Raw genomic sequence first — 23,092 nt, 5'->3', positions numbered from 1 at the left:
TATTCAAAAATAGCAGATCTACAAGCTGCGAGCTTGTACTGTACATCTGCTATTTTAGGTTGTTCTTTAAAAAAACGTGAAAGTGCGAGAACTACTAATTTAGAAGGCATTTGTAGAATTGGATTTTTTTTAACTCAAATCTTTGCTTCTGGGAGGTCCCTTGAACAACATATGTTGAGATGGGGGTCAACTGACAAATACATATCATTTTGGGGGCCCGTGACGTGAAAAAGTTTGAGAACCACTGATTATAGCAACATAAGTAAAAAAAAAAAAAAAAAGGATTTAGAAGGCATTTGTAGAATCCCCAGAAGCAAAGATTTCAGTTACACATTTTGGCTTAAAAAAAACAAAAAAAATTGCAAAAATGTTCACGATTTTTCAAAGAAATTGCAGATCTACATACATAGCGTGGCACCAAGTGCTGTGCCATGAGCTTGTATGTATATCTGCTATTTTTGAATAGCCCAATAAAATCTAAAAATAGATGCGTTCTGGTTTGAATGGGTTAACACTAGGGGTGTAACGATACATTTTAACAACGATTCGATACGTATCACGATACTTGGTTGTCGATACGATACATGAACGATACAGGTTAATTTAGAACGATACGATATGTTTCGATTCAGTGATTTAGTCGATACGATACATGAACGATACAGGACAGGTTAATTTAGAACGATACGATTCGATTCAATGACTTAAAATCGATATAGTAACTATTTATTTACCCAAAAATTCTGTGTGAAAAATAAATACCTGGATACTGGATATAAACCCCTCTTTCTCTTTTTTTCTTCTTAAAAGTACTTAGTTTGATATAATTGATTATTTGCATTGCAGAACGATTCGATACGATTATTTGCATTGCAAAACGATTCGATACGATACAAAGTCAAACGATACGATATTTAGCTGTTTGCATATCGATATAGTAGATCGTTGAAAATTCAAAACGATGCATCGATGCAGTTACTGTATCGTTACGGGCCTAGTTAACACACATATCACTTCCACTATACCTTCAAAGTGATTCATGTCCTCAAGGTGACATCATTCATAAGACAGACAGACAGGATGATCAGCTGTTTGTTAAACTGTGATCCCGCCTCTGTCTCTTGCTCAAGGTGTGTGAGCTGTCACACACACACACGAACACACACAAACACACACACACACACAGCGTGCGTCCTTCATTCATTTGTTGTGAGTAAACAGGAAGCTCTGCTTCTGTGGAACGAACCAAAGACCCACCTGAGACTCATGGAGATTGACAACATGGTTGCAAATAGTGCTCTTATCAGAGCCAGGGAAGGTAAAAAAAATCTATTTTACATACTATTTAATGTGTAATGTTTGCACATTTTTTTTTTTAATGTTTTCGCTCACTTGGCATCTTTAAAAGCCTTTAACCACCTTAACCCTGCATGTCACTAGGCATTGCCAGTGGTGTAAAGTAACTAAGTACATTTACTCAAGTACTGTACCTATGTGCAATTTTGAGGTATTGCTACTTTATTGGAGTATTTCCAATTGTCAGTACTTTTACTTCTACTCCACTACATCTCAGAGGCAAATATTATACTTTTACTCCACTACAATTGTTTGACAACTTTAGTTACTTAATTTATAGATTTTGATTATTATTACAAAACATACGTTACCCACTTCAGCTCTGTATACATTTCGGCCATTTGAAAATAGCCGATCTACAAGCTCACAATGCGTCCCAATGCGACGCATTGTGAGCTTGTAGATCTGCTATTTTCAAAAGATTTTTATACATTTGAAAACTTGTGCATTGCATAATGAGTACTTTCTACTTTTGGTATTTTAAGTACTTTTGATACCAATACTTTTGTACTTTTACTCAAGGGTTAGACTTTCACTTGTTAACAGAGTATTTCTACATTGCAGTATTAATACTCGTACTTAAGTAAAAAAAATAATAGTACTTTTTCCATCACTGAATGTTTGCAAAAAAATATGTTTTTGTTTGATGTTTTCGCTCACTTAACATCTTTAAAAGCCTTTCACCTCCTTAGCCCTGCATGTCACTATTAATAGGCATTGCACGTATTTGAAATTGTTTTGAAGAATGTTTCATTCGGGGCTTTTAAAGTGTTTGAAACGTTTTTGTTTTGTTTCCTGTTCCTCATTCTAATCTAGTTATAATTGGTTAAATTAGGTAAACAGAAAACAAACCAAAAAACACTATAATACTATCCATGTGTGATACAAATCCTAACTTTATGGATTTGGTTTACAATTGCAGTCACACACTTAAATGTTCCTCCAAGCAAATAGTGCATTAATTTACACTTAAATATGACAGGTCAAGAGTGCAGGCGCAGCGTACCGTTCCTATCGGAATGTCCCCGGAGAGAGGAATAAGGAAATGATTGGACATAATAATGAAGAGAGGGAATTCTACTTTCTCTCGCCTTTCTTCGGCTGTTTCCTCAATGGCATGGCAAACATTCCATCTTTACTTAAGACCGCTGTTTGTCACAATGAACTGAGGCATTGCAAAAGTATACTGGATGCTCACCAGCTTATGAGAGTTTCAGCAGAAACAATGCGTCGCGATGCAACACATTGTGAGCTTGTAGATCTGCTATTTTCTAAAAAAAAATATGCATTTGAAAACTTGAAATGGGACAGTCTGCATAATGAGTACTTTCTAGTTTTGGTACTTTAAGTACATTTTTATACAAATAGTTTTGTACTTTTACTCAAGTAAATTTTTAATTCCGGACTTTATTTCTACATAAAACAATTGAGTACTTTTTCCACAATGAACAAAGGCACTTTGCATTGCAAAGGCATACTGGACGCTCTCGAGCTTATGGGAGTTTCAATGGAAAGCAAAACGTGCGAGACGATTGCTTTGTGTCATTGGTGGAAGACGAATACTCAGTAATTTAGTAACACAATGAGTAAATGTACTTTATAGTTGCATTCCAGCGCCAGCGGCTCGTGTCCTGGCGTGCATGTGAGTGAGTGTGTAAGCAAGGTGAGTAATGTAGTCCCACAGGCTTTAAGCTCCTGCCTGCTATTAATAGATCATTGTAGTGCAGCCAGTGAACTGAGATGTGGAACCAGATAGGCCAGCCAAACACAAACACACACACACACACACACACACACACACACACGCTAGCCTCTATGACACACACACACACGCTACCCTCTATGACACACACACACGCTAGGTGAGAGACAGGTGAGAGACATATTTGACAACACATTAGCAACTCTGCAGAAGCAGCTCTGATAATGTCGGCCGACTTCGCTGTAACGACGGTATCGCACGGCAAAAACAGCAGATTTTTTTCAAGCGAGAGACACCGCAGTAGAACACGTAGATCACCACTTAAGCCCTATTTTATTATTACTATTCAAATATTTGTGTTGAAGGTTATACACACATACAAACACATAACAAACAACCACAAAACACCACAGACACTGGTACTCAATACGAGATGAAACGGGTGAACTGACTGACATACCATCCAATTACTGATGGACCACAAATGAGAGATTTTTGTACAATACATTGGCATAGAAAGCGGCATTAATATTACAAATTTAAAGTCAATACAAAAAAAGAGAATAATAAATAAATAAATAAATACAAAATAAAAAGGAAGAATGGAATAGATTTTTTTTAAGTGAAATGCAATTAAATTAAATAAGTACAAAATCTGTAAAATAAATAAATAAATCAACTACAGTGTAAGGGTGGGAGGGGAAGGGTGAAAGGGAAGCCCTATTTTATAGTTTGTTGCACAATGGTGTAGATCTTGCAGATCTATAAAATATAAAATATATCTACAAGCTCACAACACCTTCAGGAGGATTGGAGCAACGGTGCGCCTGTGGCTCGTATGGGAACCCCCCCCCCCGGTGTATATTTGTATATTTGATGTATATTTGACAACAAACTAGCAACTCTGCTGAAGCAACTCTGATTTGTTGCACGTCAAAAACAGCCAAACTTTTCAAGCGAGAGACACCGTAGTAGTACTACGGCAAGATCACCACTTGAGCCCTATTTTATAGTGTGCTGTACGATGGTGTGGCTCAATGGTTCTCAAAGTGGGGTCCGCGGACCCCCAGTGGTCATTGGGAGGGTACCAGGGGGTCCCCAGCAAAAGTAGTAAATATAGCGTCACAATTATTTTAACCACTTTATCCATTTATATGTTGTCTATTCAAAAAATGTAGATCTACAAGCTCACAGCTGTGATCTGCTAGTATACTGTGCTTGTATCTGCTATTTTTGCATTTTTGTGAAAAATATTAAATGTTTGGACATTTTTGAATATTTAGATTTTTATTTTACATATAATCTTCTTCTCTTCTGGGGGTCCCTGGCACGAAACCTTTTAGATGGGGGTCCACGGCCAAATGCATATCAATTTGGGGGTCCTTGACAGGCAATTTTAACCCATTAAGACTGGGGAAAGCATCTGTCATTTTAGATTTTAACCACTTTAACCATTATTTTATACTTTGGCTATTACAAAATAGCAGGTCTACAAGCTCATAGCGTGGCACTGAGTACCGTACTATGAGCTTGTAGATCTGCTATTTTTTGAAAAATCATGAAAATATTTTAACATTTGTAACTTGAATCTTTGCTTCTGGGGGGATTCTACAAATGTCTTCTGAATCCTAACAGTTTTTAGAAAAAACTTATGTTGCTATAATATCAGTGGTTCTCAAACTTTTTCATGTCAAGGACCCCCAAAATTATACGTATTTGGCCGCGGACCCCCATCTCAAAATATGTTGTTCCAGGGACCCCCCCAGAAGCAAAGATTTTAGTTAAAAATGTTCGGTGCCGCGCTATGAGCTTGTAGATCTGCTACTTTTGAATAGCCAAAGCATACAATAATGGTTAAAGTGGTTACACAGATGCGTTCCCGGTCTTAATGGGTAAATATAGGATACACGAAGCAAATCACACAATACATTTGAATAAATAATATTATAATTATTAGAATCAGGTTCTTGAAAATCTTTGAAATATTGTGATTTTTTTTGCCCATGACCTGACAACATGCCCAAAACAGGGACGCCACGTTGAAAGTATTAAAAGGTAGGGTAAGTGATTTACTTTGGTTAAAATAAGTGTTAACTAGCTCTATATGCTGATAGTACTCATTGCTATAGAGTGTTTGTTCAGTAAAAGGAGTCTCCCATGTCTCCCAAGCTCTTTATTAAACAGACAATGCATTTTCAGTGCTCTCTCCTGATTGGCTTAAAATGTTGTCACCTACCTGAAAATGTACTATATTGTGTTTACTAAAGAGCTGGAGAGACCCCTGTGACCGAACAAACACTCTGTAGCAACGATTACTATCAGAATATAGTACTTTAACCTTTTTAACAACAACAAAAATTACCAAAAAATATCACAATACCTTTAAGTGTGATTTCTGTTCTACCCTCAGAACACAAAAAAGCCTGAGTGATGTTTGCATGGATTACAGTCACCAGTGGTGGAAGAAGTACCTACGCAATTTTTTTTGTACTTAAGTAAAAGTACCAATACCACAATGTAGAAATACTCTGTTACAAGCAAAAGCGACGCGTTGTGAGCTTGTAGATCTATCTTCAAATAGCCTAAGTATGCATAGGGCTGAAGTGGTTAATGCATGTTTTGTAATGATAATCAAAATCTAGTAACTAAAGTTTTCAAATAATTGTAGTGGAGTAAAAGCATAATATTTGCGTCATGAGATGGAGCGGAGTAGAAGTAAAAAATACTGCAAATTGGAAATACTCCAGTAAAGTAAAACAAACCTCAAAATTGTACTCAAGTTGCCTACAGTACTTGAGTAACTTTACACCACTGGATTCCATAGATGACTGATAGTCTTCTATGGAAGCAGATTGTGCACCGAAAATAGCCTGCACAATCTACAATCTACAAAATCAATCTACAAGCACAAGCTCAATCTCAATCTACATGTCACAACGCGTCTGCAACGCTTTGTGTGATTGTAAATATAATAGGCTATTTTCGGTTAAAGGGATAGTTAGACACCCCCAAAATGACTTTTCCAAGTCTCCATGGGGTGACTAATCGATAGAAAAAAACAACTACTACATCTCAGACACAAATATTGTACTTTTACTGCACTACATTTTGTAGATTTTGATTATTATTACAAAACATACATTAACCACCAAGCTCACAATGCGTCGCAATGCGACACATTGTTAGCTTGATATTTTCAAAAGATGTTTATACATTTGAAAACTTGAAACGGGACATTCTGCATAATGACTACTTTAACTTTTTGCACTTTAAGTATGTTTTCATGCCAATACTTTTGTACTTTTACTCAAGTAAATTTTGAATTCCAGACTTTTACTTGTAACAGAGTACTTCTACATTGCAGTATTGATACTTTTGTTATCATATATTATCTTGTTTCTATGTGTTTGTTTGTCTGTGGTTGTTTCTGCAGGTGGAGGAGGAAAAGGCCGGAGCTGGAAATGGAAAGAGATGCTTCGTTTCCCGCATATTAGCCAGTGTATGGAGCTAGCCAATAACATCGGTATGTACTCTGTGTGTGTGTGTGTGTGTGTGTGTGTGTGTGTGTGTGTGTGTGTGTGTGTGTGTGTGTGTGTGTGTGTTAATGATTTTTTTCCCCGTGTCTTGTCATAAGACCCATCCCTTACGGGAATATAAGACACCAAGAACATAGATAAACAATATCACATTCACATCCTGTAAACAGATACTGCAAAAGTAATAAAGAAAATATTTGGTTAATACCCCAAAAAATTATATATATATATATATACATATACATATGCATATACATATATACACATAATATGTATTCTTCTCTAAATATTCTGCAAGTGCGAATATCCAATGTTAAAATAATCCATATAAGTCTCTTTGCGTCACTTTACCATATCAAATCTATAGGTTTTAACACCTATTTTTTTTACATAACTCATGATATAGTGTGTGTGTGTCTGTGTCTGTGTGTGTGTGTGTGTGTGTGTGTGTGTGTGTGTGTGTGTGTGTGTGTGTGTGTGTGTGTGTGTGTGCGTGTGCGTGTGTGTGTGTGTGTTACAAGTCTGGACCTTATACAGTATCTTGTTGTATTGTGTGGTTTCCCGTAGGACTGGACGATGTGAGAAAATCAAATACCACAATATTTTTTGACCAAAAACATCTCTATATTGATATTGTGACGACGATACAAATGTTCTTAACAATCTTTTTAAATAAAAGACAGCAGAAAATATCAGTTTCTGCCAATTTATTAAAGTATCAAATGTACTTTTGCCATGATATCCAAAATCCCGAACGATGTCTAGCCTCATATCACAATATCAATATGAATACATGATATATTGATACATGATATATTGCCCAGGCCTGACGTTTCATGTTTGTGTGTTTTTCTGTCAGAACGGGACTACTTCAGTCTGTGTGTGACGCAGGCCATTGGCAAAGATCTCTTCTATCAGTTCTGTCGTGGTCGACCTGATTTACACAACTGCATCTGCTTGCTGGAGGCACTGGTACGTAACGTAAAAGGACTTATCGTAGTTCTACTGGATCTCTACTCCACTAGTCCGTCCCTGACATTTTAGTCTAGTTTTTATTTGCTGACGAAATTGTCAGTATATTTCATACATGGGCAACTAGCGGCCCGGGGGCCACATGCGGCCCCCACCTTCACTTAATGCGGCCCCACAGGTTAATATAGGATTACTGATATATTATTGATTGCAGCCGTTACTAACTAAATGCATTTGAAATAAAATAAAATGTTACTTTTCAGGATTCCAATAAAAAAAATAGCAAAAATAAAATCTGGATTCCAATTAAAAAATGGCAAAAATTGCAGACCTACAAGCTCAAAACGCGTCGCAGCGCGACGCGTTTTGAGCTTGTAGATCGGCTATTTTGGCGATCTACGAATGGCGGAAAAGTTAAAATACGGCGAGAGAGTATATGCAATGTGGCCCTCTGGAGTGAGTGTGGAAATATAGTGGCCCTCTCCATCATCAAAGTTGCCCATCCCTGGTATATTTAGTCATAATTTAGTTTTTAAATCGTTTTCATTTAGTTTTCATCAGTGAAAAAAGGTATATAGTCGGCGAACATTTTGACTATTTACTGTGTTCATGTTTCTATGGCTTCATCAGGAGAACTTTGACACCAAGCCGGACGAGGAGAGGACGGATTACGGCATGAATATTATTCAAGCGTTTCTCAGCAGTCAGGTTAGGCTGCCCTCATGATTATTACATCATCGTCTGATTGAATTATTTTTTTGTTGATATTCGCAATTATTTTTTTGCATAAAAATAATGTCTTTGTATATTTAAGTTATTTGTCATAATATCTGCCCCGTGCAATTTTAGTCTACGAAACCTAAAAGCCAAACAGAAAAGTATATACTGCATTGTTTATATTATGGTCCAAATGTTCAATACCAAAAACACAATTAATCATCAAGTAAAAGGTCATGATTCTGACATGGTATGGTTATGGTACTGTATATGGAATATATATGTAACTGGGGACCCCCCCCAACAATCCCTGCTGACAGGTGCCGCCCCCCAGCCTGTATAGGAGTACGTGCAATGACCAATATCACCCTCCCTGCCTGGCTTTCCTCCCCTGAACACCAGCCAATTGTGTTCGCACAGACGCCCGACAAAAGTCCTTAAATTGTCACTTTAGAAATGTGCAGATACCCCGTATACACTGTGTGTTGGTTTGTTTACACAGTCTAAGCAGTGTGTGGAGGTATAAGAGTATATATTTATGGTATATTTATCAGTCTAAGCAGTGTGTGGAGGTATAAGAGTATATATTTATGGTATATTTATCAGTCTAAGCAGTGTGTGGAGGTATACGAGTATATATTTATCAGTCTAAGCAGTGTGTGGAGGTATAAGAGTATATATTTATGGTATATTTATCAGTCTAAGCAGTGTGTGGAGGTATACGAGTATATATTTATCAGTCTAAGCAGTGTGTGGAGGTATAAGAGTATATATTTATGGTATATTTATCAGTCTAAGCAGTGTGTGGAGGTGCTACAGAACTATCAACAGAACTGCAGACAGAGTCTGGAGGCTGATCCCTGTGGAGACGTGTTTTACCACTGTAAACGGTAAGCAATGGTTCTGGGCACAGCTGTAAAAAACTTTTTTTGAATATGTTAATCTTTACCGCCCTAAGATACAGTATGGAAAACATGAGAATATCCGTTTCCATTATTAGGACAGATTGTAAATAACTTTAACATTGATGTTTATATAATTGAACCCCAGCATCCCTATTCTAGGGAGGGGGGGCACCCATAAGCCACAAATAGCCGATCTACAAGCTCACAACGTGTCGCAACACCTGTGTTGTGAGCTTGTAGATCTGCTATTTTTGGCACAATTATTTGGTATAGATCGACATAGAACGCACCAAGTACAACGCAACCTGCAGGTCCGTTTTACTAAGGATAGAGAGCTAAGTGGTTAAAACTCAGTGATACTGATGAAAACCGAATATTATCAAAGTATTCTGCGGCACCCCGGGGACTTATGCCACGGCACCCACTTTGAGAAACCCAGAGTTAGTCATTGCGAGTGTGCGTGCGTATGTGCGTTCATATGTGCACGCGCGTGTGTGCGCGTGTGCATTAACACGTGCATATCTGTAAGTGTGTATTGAAGTTCAGTTTGATTGATTGATTGATTGATTTAATACTTGATTTAACAGTTTGCTAAAAGTACAGAGGTACAATTATACAATGATGCTAAAAGAATAACACAAAAAGTCCTAAGGTCTTGTTTCCATTGTGGTCCTGTGTATTCAATTCATCAAGACGTTTAAAGAGATACAATAACATACAATAAATCGTGTGTGTGTGTGTGTGTGTGTGTGTGTGTGTGTGTGTGTGTGTGTGTGTGTGTGTGTGTGTGTGTGTGTGTGTGTGTGTTAGGAAGCTTCATGAACACCTGAGCGGATCTCCCTTCCATCAGTACCAGGAGAGCATGTTCTTTGATCGCTTTCTACAATGGAAGATGTTAGAGAGGTCAGTATGTCTGTATCACTGTTTCTACAATGGAAGATGTTAGAGAGGTCAGTATGTCTGTATCACTGTTTCTACAATGGAAGATGTTAGAGAGGTCAGTATGTCTGTATCACTGTTTCTACAAATGGAAGATGTTAGAGAGGTCAGTACACTATGTCTGTATCACTACAACCTGAGATAAAAATATGACAAAGGTGCCTGAGCGTAGCAGCAATGTATACTGTGCATGATATACTTATGGACGTTGGTTAAGGTGCCAAAGACAACAAAAAAAGTCAGTGCGTTATACATGGGATTAAGGTGCAAAATGTCATTGCGTGTCGACCGCATAATCCACATAAAGTGGACTGACACTGGTATAATCCGCAAGTAGTTCCATGAGGAAGAGCAAAAAAAGTCACTTGTACCTGGTGTAATCCACAGGTGGGTCCAAGGAAGAGCAAAAAAGGCCCCCTTCCTATACAAACACATTATAACTTCAAACTCTATTTTTAAACATGTTAGATTCATCAAAAACACCCGTCCTTGGTTCTGGTGACTCACCCTGCCCTCCTAATACGTGAGGGGGCCGTGTTTTTTCAATTACTTTTTTCATTGATTTTATATATTTTTTGGGGAAAATGAAAACATTTAAATACAATAAAAAAATATATATAAAATCAATCAAGGGGGCATGTCTGATAAAATGAATATTAAATATCTAAATACTGAATCAAGCAACTTAAAAAGGGTCTGGGGGGCTCACAAAAGCCTGAGTAGACGATAAAAGTACCCAAATTTGTGAAGAAGTGAAATATCCCTTTAAGCTGCCGTAGTGGCACAGCCACACTACGTATAGGCCAGGTGCCGTGTAGTCAGAGGCTTACCGACGAGGCAGAGTCATAGACCCTTCCGCTGCGGTTGTTGTGTAAACAGCACTGAAGTCTCCCCACGGCACGGTGTCTGTCTGCTGGTCCGGTCCGGTGCTGGGTTTGGTCCGTTCTCCGTCTGCTCGTACGCTGCCTGCTGCTCTCCGTCGGCGTGGGAAGACAGAAAAGACTGGGCAGATCACTGGTATAATGGCTATAAACTGTTGTAGTGGCATAGCCACTGCTGTTGTTCGGTCAGAGACTTACCGACCAGGCAGAGTCAGCAGCCCGATTTTTGCAACAAAAACTAATTCGATATTTACTCCTACAGATTTTGTCCAAACATCACACAAATCGGTACACATTATCTCTATAGTCATGTGATCAAGCATCTAAATTCCGAACATTCCTGGCCCACAATAACCTACCTGACCTGGCGGAGACCTGTGCTGAGGAGCAGTTTTTCCAAGTATAATTGAAAAATTGCCTTGTTGTTAAAATGTGCTAGACAAATAAAATTGCCTTGCCTTGCCTAAATGTCAGTCATGTACAACAGACTTTTTAATGTCAAGGACCCCCAAATTGACACTTATTAGCCCACGCCCCACGGACCACCATTTGAAAAGATATGCCAGGGACCCCCATAAGAGAAGATTTTTTACGGCTCTAGCGGTGATTGTCAACCATTTTCATTTCAAGGACCCCCAGTTTGAAATGCATTCGGCTAAGGATCTCTTGGACCCCAATTTATATTGTAAAATCAATGTTAATTTAACTCTGAGAGTGTACAAATGGAACCAAATGGACCCGTTAGGGCCCATTTGTACACTCTCAGAGTTACAGACCCATAAGGGTCCATTTGGTTCCTAACTATCTATCATTTAGCTGGGGACCCCCTGGAACCCCCTTAAGGACCCCTGGGGGTCCCCGGACCGCACTTTGAGAACCAATGATCTACAACATCAGTCGTCTTGTCTATGAGTGACATAAACATGTCATGTCTTCCAGGCAGCCAGTCACGAAGCAAACATTCAGACAGTACCGCCTACTGGGGAAGGGCGGCTTTGGAGAGGTAAGAGACTGCAATCACACAACATTCACCCTGTATTCAAAGTCCTAACCCATTAAGACCGGGAACGCATCCATCTGTGCCATTTTAAGATTTCTTTGGGCTATTTTTTAAAGAATCGTGAAAATGTGTGCAAATCTTTGAATATGTATGTTTTTAAAGCAAGCATTTTTAACTCAAATCTTTGCTTCTGGGGGGGGGGGGGGGGGTCCCTGGAACAACATATTTTGAGGTGGGGGTCCGTGGCCAAATACATATCATTTTGGGGGCCCTTGACAGTTAGAGAACCACTGATTAACATAAGTAAAAAAAAAAAAATGTTCGGATTTAGAAGACATTTGTAGAATCCTCCAGAAGCAAGAATTTAAGTTACAAATGTTCGCTTTTAAAATATTTATATTTGCACAAATTTTCCATGATTTTTCCAAAAAATGGCAGATCTACAAGCTCATAGTGCGCCGCGCTATGAGCTTTTAGATCTGCTATTTTTGAATAGCCCAAAGAAATCTAAAAACAGAGATGCGTTCCTCAATCAGCACGTTGTGAGCTTGTAGATCGCTTGTTTTAAAGATTTCGACAGGTAAAAAAAAGGGAAATGGACATTCTGCATAATGTGTATAGAAATGTTATTGCTACTTTTACTTAAAGGTAGGGTAAGTGATATTTTTTGGTTAAAACAAAAAGTATTTTGTTAAAAGGTTAAGATACTATATTCTGATAGTAATCATTGCTATAGAGTGTCTTTTCAGTAACAGATGTATCCCTGTCTCTCCAGCTCTTTAATAAACAGAAAATACATTTTTCGGTAGGTGTCAAAATCTCAGCCAATCAGGTGAAAGTACCCATTTCTAAGCTTAATTTGTATAGTGTTCCAGTTCCAATTTTGTCTGCTCATTTCTTAGTGTCATCACTTCCAATTTCACTTGTTTAATCTGTATCCTGATTGAGTTCTCCATCCTGGTTGGATAAAATTGGAAATGAAACTGAAATTGAAACTAAAATGCATTTTCTGTTTAATAAAGAGGTCGAGAGACAAGGAGACTCCTTTTACTGAACAAACACTCTATAGCAATGAGTACTATCAGAATATAGAGCTATTTAACAATTATTTTAACCAACGCAAATCACTTACCCTACCTTTAAGTAATAAAACTACTACTACTACTACTCCACTACTCCTCAGCCTGGTTGAGCTGCTTTCTTTGGCCTACTGGCAGTGACGACGAGACTAAGCTGATCGGTCCTGCGGTTTGAGAGATAAGCTCCGGACGGTTAGCCTCCTACAGACAGTGCAGGATTAACGGAAGGGCTTTAGGTGCTGAAGCACAGGGCCCCAACCTTGGGGGGGGGGGGGGGCGGGGGCACCAAACGACGGGGAGAAAGTGAAAGAAGACTGAACCATCGCCGAAAAGCGATAGTTTATTAAAATAATTAAAACAAGGAGCGCTAAAACTGTGAAAAAGCCATCATCTTCATCCTCTTCATCGTCTCAAAATAATCTCCTGAGCTTGGACCCTGTTACCGCTTGCACTTTATTTACCATGTTATCTTTCAGTCATAGCTGCCAGTTCCCACCTGACGTCGCGCGGGACCGCTCCAGACCGCACTGAATAACTGCTAGCTTGCATAGGGTCTTCAGACTAGGACTTAGGTCTAAGATGTGCATGGATGCGGGCCATCCTCCAGAGATGATGATACGATCTCCCACCGTGCAACAGCACATGTGATACGTCGGCCCATTCCCCCCCTTGGGCTCAACCTTCTTCCAGGAGAAGTTCTCTGGACTGAACTTCCACAGATCAGTAAAATTCTGCGTCTGAACGAGGTTGCAGCCACCGAATATGAACAGTTCTCCATTGTAAGTAAAGGCTGAATGACACCCTCGTCGTTCTGGAAGAAGCTGTGCAGAAGGCGTGCTCAGACAGCAGTCCGTCTCTGTGTCAAACACTCTGATGTTGCCGTCGTAGTCCCCATGGCCGCCCCAGCCCCCAAACACAAACATCTTTGTGCCAATGATGGTGGCAGAGTGACGTCCTGAAACAAGTCCTGTGGTGTTAATTAAAGACCAGGCCATTGTGGCGGTGTCCAGCTTGTAGATGTCATTAGAATATCCAGGCAGAATGTATCGTCTATGGATGTAGATGACCTTCCCCAAGACACAGGCTGAGTGGCCCGACCTCAACGCCGGAATAGTTCCGGTCACCTCGGGTTTGAACCATCTGTGGGTGTCGACATCAAATGCATGAAGCACGGTGTTATTAGAAAGCCCTCCCCAGATGTAGATGAAATATTCTATCAGTACAGCTGTGTGTTCAATGTGCAAGGGGGGAACCTCAGGGGCACGATCTCCTCTTTCATTTGTCACTGAGGGCAACTCCCTCCAGCGCAAAGCCACTGTGTTAAAGATGAGCACCTCAGTCTGAACACTTTTACTGTGGTCCCAAGTGACGCCAGTCTGACCGTTGGTAATTAAGTATGCTCCAAAGGTGTAAACCTTGTTCCCCACGACAACAGCATCATGGAGGAAATGACGTTGTCCTCCCTTCAGATGTATCGTTCAGTGCAACATTCCCTGGTACTGTTAAATTATGTGTTTCTTGAAAAACTCATTTAAAAAGACAACAACATGTGATGTCATTGCATGATGACGTCCTTATATAGAATAGCCAATAACGTTACTCAAACATGACGTTACTCAAACTGAAGTGTATAATTTGAAATTTGCTTGTTTAACACATTCCCTGCCAGGTATTAATCATTTAATAATTATGTAGCTTCTGCCTCTGTTGTGATTTGGCAATTGGCACTTTCACAAAATGTTATTGAAATTGAATTAAATGTACTTAGTTACAGTCCACCACTGTGTGTGCCTCCTCCCCATGCAGGTGTGGGCGTGTCAGGTGCGTGCGTCAGGGAAGATGTACGCCTGCAAGAAGCTGCAGAAAACCCACGTGAAGAAGATGAAAGGAGAATGCATGGCTCTCAACGAGAAACAGATACTGGAGAGTCTTCACAGTAGGTTTGTGGTAAGACTGATGCATGTTCTGTTCTGTTCAAAGGGGGTGAAAGTGATATTTTGTTTACCCAAACAAGTGTAAAATGAAAAAGTAATACTATATTCTGATGTATTAATATATTATATTAATGATTGCTACAGCGATCTCCCCGTCTCTCCAGCTCTTTAGTAAACAGAAAATACCGTTTCAGGTGGGTTGACAATTTGATCCAATCAGTAGAGATAACCCCACCCCCACCCCTCAGAAAAATCATTTTTCTGATCTGGAGACACACTAAACACACTATATCACACTAGCAATGATTACATTACCATCAGAATATTATAGAGCTATCTGACCCAAAATGATATGTATTTGGCCGCGGGCCCATCTCAAAATATGTTGTTCCAGGGACCCCATCAGTAGCACAGATTTGGGTTAAAAATGTTCGCTTAAAGAAATATATATTATTCAAGAATTTGCACACATGTTCACGATTTTTCAAAGAAATAGCAGATCTACAAGCTCATAGCGCGGCACTGAGTGCTGCTCTATGAGCTTGTATATCTGATATCTGAATATTGACACAGATGCGTTCCCGGTCTAAATGGGTTAATCCATGTTAGGTAATCGTCTTAAACCGTCGTTCTTGGTTTCTAGGTGAGTCTGGCGTATTCCTACGAGAGCAGGCATTCCCTGTGCATGGTGATGACCATCATGAACGGAGGAGACCTGCGCTTCCACATCTATAACATGGGTTCCCCGGGGCTGGACAGAGAGCGGGTGTGTTTCTACGCTGCGGAGGTGTGCTGCGGTCTGGACCACCTGCACCAGCAGGGCATCGTCTACAGGTACAGACAGTGTTATCTTATCCCATTAAGACCCATTCAAACCGGGGAAGCATCTGTGTAACCACTTTATCCACATTTTATACTTATTTATACTATTCAAAAATAGCTTGTAGATCTGCTATTTTTGGAAAAATCGTGAATATTTGTGTACATATTTTAATATATATATATATAGGGAACATTTTTGACTCAAATCTTTGCTTCTAGGGGTTTACTATTACAAAATATTTTGAGATGGGGGTCCACAGCCAAATACATTTTGGGGGTCCTTGACATGAACAAGTTTGAGCACCACTGATATAGCAACATACGTTTTCCTTCCATTTAGACCTCAGGTCTAAATGGGTTAGATTTGAGTGGTTTAGAACAGTGGTTCTCAAAAATAGCAGATAAGCTCACAGTGTGTCACTTTGTGACACGCTGTGAGCTTGTACATCTGCTATTTCTGTAGATTTGAGAAAAATCTTGAATTATTTTTGAATAATTTTGATTTTGTTTTACACAAATCTTCTCTTCTGGGGGTCCCTGGCACAAAACATTCAAATGGGGGGGGGGGGGGGGGGTCCGCAGCCAAATACATATAATTTTGGGGGGTCCTTGGCACGAAGAGGTGCGAACAAGGTCTTAAGTGGTCAGATGGGTGTTTAATTTAATGATCAATCAATCGATTGTGGTCCCGGCTTGGATCAATGGAACTTACATGGTATACCCTACTTTAAGTTCCTATCTATCAGTATCACAAAGAAAAGTCATGATTTCAAGGTTTTAAAGAAGATACATTAATTGAATAGATTTATTAAAAATAAAATGTTTTCTTCAGTTATTTGGAGGCCCACTTCAAATATCCTCACGGGCCACCATAGATTGTGTGTGCTGATCCCAGACCTGTGTTTGGTGTTGTATAGATGAATGTGTACATATATACTGATCCCAGACCTGTGTTTGGTGTTGTATAGATGAATGTGTGTATTTACTGATCCCAGACCTGTGTTTGGTGTTGTATAGATTAATGTGTGTATTTACTGATCCCAGACCTGTGTTTGGTGTTGTATAGATGAATGTGTGTATTTACTGATCCCAGACCTGTGTTTGGTGTTGTATAGATGAATGTGTGTATTTACTGATCCCAGACCTGTGTTTGGTGTTGTATAGATTAATGTGTGTATTTACTGATCCCAGACCTGTGTTTGGTGTTGTATAGATGAATGTGTGTATTTACTGATCCCAGACCTGTGTTTGGTGTTGTAGGGACCTGAAGCCAGAGAACATTCTCCTGGATGACTATGGTAAGGGAACCAGTATTATGACAACACATGCAACTTCTGTCTTCTGTCAACTTGTTGTACAGAAAACAGAAATCTTTAGGCGCCGTGTCCACAGAAAATGTCTCCTGAGCGGAGCGGCGCTTTGGATATCATGTCCACAACGCTCACATGCAGCGTTTACTAACACACGCAACGTTCAAACAGATCAACCGTTGCTGTGCACGAATGTCACGACAGAATATCAGGGGTGATGCAACTTTGATGATGGAGAGGGCCTCTATATGCCCACGCTCACTCCAGAGGGCCACATTGCACATACTGTCAGGCCATTCTACGTCACACAAAAGTAGCATTCAGTATTTTTGAATTGGAATCCTGATTTTGTTTTGCCATTTTTGAATTGAAATCCTGAAAAGTAAAATTTGTATTTAATTTCAAATGCATTTAGTTAGACTTTTGTTAACTGTATGACCTTAAATACAAATACATTGGACATAAAAAAGACAATAACATTTTAATATTAGCCATTAAGCTACTAATATAGACTGAAGTAATTAAAGCGGGTCATGTTTGCATGTTTGGAATTGTAACAGCTGAAATCAATAATATATCAGTATTCCCATATTAACCTGCGGGCCGCATTAAGTGAAGGTGGGGGCCACATGTTGCCCCCGGGCCGCCAGTTGCCCATGTATGTGATAGATCATGACATTCGTGCACAGCAACGGTTGATTAGTAGCACAAATAGTTGAAACAGAGTAAACAAAAGGCCTCTCATGGTCTGTGGTAACGATTCAACGTCGGGTCGTAAATTACCGGGTTGTCAGACACATCCAGGAGGATCAAAAGAGCAACGATATCCTCTCCAGAGGTTTGACCTTTTTCTCATCATACTGTCACTGTTTTTAATTTCAATAACTAATAAACTGATGATTGATTGCTTAACGTGACAGTGCAACCTTTGTCAACCGAGATGCAGACGTTTACGAGCAGGCATCTCAGGTGAACGGTTCTGGAGAATCAGGAAGTAATGATGATATTTTGACACGAGTCACAAAACACAGACGGATAGAATTACAGGAAGTTAAACGTGTGGGAAAAGCGTGGTGCAACAATGCGTGTTCTATTTTAAGAAGAGCGGCGGTGTGTTGCATTCCTATTGGTAATTGGACTTCCTGTTGGCGGTGAGGCGCATTCCACACGATGTTATGTCTTGCCGTGGTTCTCAACCTTTTCTGTATCAAAGGCCCACTTGAAAGTCTCAAGTGACTTTCGGCTCCCGTGTTTAAGTGGTCAGATAGGTGGGGCCGCGCGTGCGTTTTCAGCAGTGCTGTCATGGGGGCCACACGGAGTAGGACGGCGTGTGGCCGGTAAATGTACAGTACAGTGCACGCACGTGCACGCTAGAACCCGCGCCCCCCCCCCCCCCGTAGATTCACGAGCCAAGTACCCAATTGGCTACTTTGCATAACAGGTTTACAAGTGAGTGTGAAAATGTTTTCCTCAGATTCCTCACTCCTCGCATCTATAGGCTACACGCCACGGTAAGCAACACAGCATGTTGGCTTCAGTAGGGCTGCTGCCAGTATCCTGTCTGCACGCAGCAATGCCTCAGCCACCGTCGAAGAACAGAAAGATACTCGTTCAAAGCAAACTTTCAGTTTCAGCTCTTTATAATTTATGGCATTCCTTTAATTTTTTATTAGTTTCAAATGACTGAAACGAAGCTCAAAAACAATTCCTATACATACTCGTTTCCTACTTTACGGTAAAATTAAATGCGTGCGCCGTGCGGTGTGTGCGTGACGCGCGCGCGTGCGTGTGTGTGACATCATTAAAATACCGTCCACCAATACACCCCTGGTTTTCAGAGCATGTTTATTTTTAATGATCAATCAATCCATTGTGTTCCAGCTTGGATCAATGGAACTAACGTAGTATATAAGTCAGGTCATAGAAAGCTGGCCCCCCCAATCGATTTTGCAAAAAATAAATAAAAATGTTTCATAATTTTTTTTGATAATAAATCGGTAAAATCAGGCAAAAATAAGAATTAAATAACATAACCTTAAAGGAGAATTTTGGACTAAAGTTTTCTTACCTTTTCTATGACGTTATGATATCTTAGGATGAATGGTACAGTAGAACATTTTCATAACTCCACCCCTGAGCCGCCACAGCTTAAAAGGTGCACGGATAGGCCTTAGGTTAGATCACATATTTTAATAGCTTTTTTTTTTTTTTTTTTTGTGAGATCTGACGTTCATAGTGACAGAACACTATACAACCAAAAAAAAAAAAAAAAAAAAAAAACAAGTCTCGCTAGACGAGATTGAAATCTCGAGATTGAAATCTCGTCTAGCGAGACTTCTGTTTTTCTTTTTTTTTTGGGACAGTGTTCTGTCACTATGAACGTCAGATCTATCCGCGCACCTTTTAAGCTGTGGCGGCTCAGGGGTGGAGTTATGACATTTTTCTACTGTACCATTCATCCTAAGATATCATAACGTCATAGAAAAGGTAAGAAAACTTTAGTCCAAAATTCTCCTTTAAAGGTCCTTACACACCGGGGGCGATTTTTTCATGCGAATAATACGATTTTTTAAAAACCTTATAAAATCAATGCAAGCTTCCACATCAGTTTCACGGAGCGAAAAAGCGTCTTTTATTTATTTGGACGGAGTACGAATTTTGCGTATATTCACATAATCGCCGGTGTGTAATGACCATAACACCGAAATAAAGTAACCAAAAAACGCGGAAAAAAAGGAACAAAATCGCGTTGGCGCCGTATGCGCGTGATTTTGTTACCCACTCTCGCTTAGGCCCAGCCTATACTAGCGTCCTGGCTACGCCACTGATATAAGTTCATATTCATTGGTATCACAAAGAAAACCCATTTCTTCCAAGGTTTTAAAGAAAGAATTACCATGGCATTTTTTTTTATATTAATATTACATCGTCATTCAAATCGTACCGTTTTGCCGATCATTTGGACGCCCACTCGCCAGTGTCCTCGCGGCAACGCCGCCAGTGGGACCCCGGACCCGCAGGTTGAGAACCACTGGTGTGATCCAATCGTCTGAAAGCTGTCGAGCATGACATACGGCCCCGCTGAGGGAAGGAGGAAGTAGAGCATGTTGTCTAGAGAGTTTAAAAACATGGTTAACCACACTAAGACCAGGAACACATCTGTGCCATTTTAAGACGTCTTTGGGCCATTAAAAAATAGCAGATATACAAGCTCATAGCGCGGCACCGAGTGCCGCGCTATGAGCTTGTAGATCTGCTATTTTAGAAAAATCTTGAACATTTTGTGCAAATCTTTGAATACATATATTTTTTTGGAAACAACCTTTTTCACTCAAATCTTTGCTTCTCCCTGGAACAACACGTTTTGATGGGGATCGGCGGCCAAAAAGATATGATTTTTGGGGGTCCTTGACAAGAGAAAAGTTTGAGCACCACTGATTATAGCAACAGTAGCTTTTCAGTAAAATGAAGAAATTTGTTGAGACATTTAACAGTTGCAAAATTATCAATATTGAAAGTTTTGCACACGATTTTTCTAAAAATAGCAGATGTACAAGCTCATCTATGAGCTTGTAGATCTGCTATTTTTGAATAGCAGATCTGAGAAATCTTAAAATGACACAGATGCCTCTTAATGGGTTAAACCACTTAAGTCCTATTAGTACATGCACTTAGTTGACCGGGGTCTCCCAGGGCTCTGAACTAGTCCCCCCTCCTGTTTTCGTTCTACATTTTGTTACTGTCGGGCAGAAACCTCTTACCTCCATGTTTTAACTTTGTGTGGTTTTTTGGTGGTAAATTAACGCCCTGCTTGATCATACTACAGAGTCACACAAAAAGCATCAAAAGTAGCAGATCTACAAGCCGCTTTTTGAGCTTGTAGATCTGCTACTTTTGCCGTTTTTGAATCCCGAAAAGTAACAGTTTTAAGACATACAAGGTTTCCACCCGACAGCAACTATTTGGAAAATAACCAATCTACAACTTTACAACGTGTTCCGAGCTTGTAGATCTTCTATTTATTTATTTTTGGGGCCAAATGTTCTTCTATGTTTGCAAATTTTTTAAGCTATGATATTCCCAGAATAGAGACACGAGGGTTCATGAGGTCCAAAAACATAACTTAAAGGGATAGTTCACCCCCAAAATGACATTTTTTTCTATCAATTACGCACCCCATGAAGCCTTGAATTCATGGAGATTTTTCTCTTCTCGTCACATTCCTAAGCCAATAATTTGATGACTGGTGGCAGCTCCGGTATAGGGGACTCAAAGTGTCAACTTTGAGTCCCCTAGCATCTTTCCGTCGGTCATCATATTATTGGCTTAGGAATGCGACAAAACTCCATGAATTCAAGGCTTCATGGGGTGTGTAATTGATAGAAAATAAGTAAAAAAAAATTGGTGAACTATCCCTTTAACAAAAAGCATCTGTCTGTATCAGTTACGTGTTTAAAAAAAAATTATAATTACATCTGCTTCTTCCAGGACACGTACGCATTTCTGACCTGGGCTTGGCTGTGCGTCTTCCAGACAGGAATCTGGTGAAAGGGAGGGTGGGAACTGTGGGCTACATGGGTAAGTAAGCAGCACAATATACTGTATGTCTATACAGTACAGTTATTTTCTTCTTTTTTTCCCCCCCACGATTTTTGTTACCCATTTTTTTCACCCAGCGCCAATTGCCTAAGCTGTAATCCTGGGCGCTACTCTCCCTCTGCCAGCCTGGGGAGGAGAGCCCCGACCTGAGCTCATGCTTCCTTCAATGCATGAGGAGTGAGCAGCAGGCCGCTTCTTATCACCTGACCGGGGAGTTTCCCCCAGTAGGACTGGTTAAAAAACCAGTTCCTTTCCCCTCCATCAGGCTGACCAGGGGGAGGCAGTATAGAGGCCAGGATTACTGCATGTTTTTTGTGAGGGTACCTACCCTAGGGGACACGGGAGAACATGCAAACTCCACACAGAAAGGCCCTTTCGCCAACCCCACCTAGGGTATGGGTGTAGCGACCCAGCTGGACAGTAAGAGGGTGGAGACTTGACTGATGAGTTTTAATGATTTTATTTCGGTACTCAACGTAGAAACTATAAGGGAAGCATAAAATACACAACATAAATCAATCAATACATCAAATAGCACCATAATACATTTGCATTTCCCGTAGCTACATCACTTCTACAATAGCTTACACATTAGAAATGAAAATAAACCTCAGACGCTAAAATACTAAGTTCAACAATAAGATCAGAAATCAACCGTGAACAATACAAGTTGTTTAACAAACAATAAAAATGACAGTCACCTTGTTCCCCTTCCAGCTAGGTGCTAATTTGGCTTGAATGTGGCATGTCCATCAGTTCCAACTGAAAATACAAAACCCATTAAAACCACATTTCAACCTAACCCTGCATTGTAGATCGGCAGTAAATGATCAAGTAAACTCACAATGTCCTTCATATTAGTCCGTCCTTGACCATCCTTCCAGGTCCTTTAGTCCGTCCTTCCTTGACCATCCTTCCAGGTCCTTTAAACAAACATTTTCTGTGCAGTCCTTGATGCTCCTCTACCACAGAGCCCTTTTATGGTTTGCTGCTAGGCACCTTCAGCCCCATACTAAGCATCAGCACCAGGTGAACTTCATTACATTAATCAGTGCACAATCTGAGGCTGATGAGTTCCTGTAGGCAGGAAGCCCTTCAAAATAAGTCTCTAAGAACCTGACAATTGGGCAGGAAACCTTCAAAAATAAAAGTCTATAAAAACACCACTACGGGTCCGTTACAATGGGCACTGATGATTTTTTTTTAATTTATTTAGAGTAGCCAATTATTGTCTCCGTAGACTGTTTTCGCCCCTGTCCGTCCGTCCGTGTCTGATCTCCGGCACCACTGGACCGATCGGCGTGAAACTTGGCTGACACACTCCCAGGAGGCACAAGGAA

The 23,092-nt window shown here is 40.0% G+C and overlaps 1 protein-coding gene across 1 annotated transcript in view; it reads left to right on the top strand.

Moving 5' to 3' along the window:
- The first annotated feature begins 1,166 nt into the window (after positions 1-1,166).
- The window catches only part of LOC308077773 (G protein-coupled receptor kinase 5-like), a 34,687-nt gene continuing 12,761 nt past the window's right edge, over positions 1,167-23,092 (top strand). The window contains exons 1-11 of the mRNA XM_080418696.1: positions 1,167-1,318; positions 6,492-6,581; positions 7,454-7,566; positions 8,197-8,274; positions 9,076-9,173; positions 9,999-10,091; positions 11,948-12,011; positions 14,894-15,034; positions 15,665-15,855; positions 17,104-17,141; positions 21,642-21,731. Coding sequence (XP_080274822.1) covers positions 1,267-1,318; positions 6,492-6,581; positions 7,454-7,566; positions 8,197-8,274; positions 9,076-9,173; positions 9,999-10,091; positions 11,948-12,011; positions 14,894-15,034; positions 15,665-15,855; positions 17,104-17,141; positions 21,642-21,731 — 1,048 coding nt within the window. The 5' untranslated portion in view covers positions 1,167-1,266. The remainder of the gene's footprint in view (positions 1,319-6,491; positions 6,582-7,453; positions 7,567-8,196; positions 8,275-9,075; positions 9,174-9,998; positions 10,092-11,947; positions 12,012-14,893; positions 15,035-15,664; positions 15,856-17,103; positions 17,142-21,641; positions 21,732-23,092) is intronic.

The sequence above is a fragment of the Gymnoscopelus braueri genome (assembly GCF_963280865.1).
Source record: "Gymnoscopelus braueri genome assembly, chromosome: 22".
NCBI lineage: Eukaryota > Metazoa > Chordata > Actinopteri > Myctophiformes > Myctophidae > Gymnoscopelus > Gymnoscopelus braueri.
This window is presented reverse-complemented; position numbering and strand designations above follow the sequence as displayed.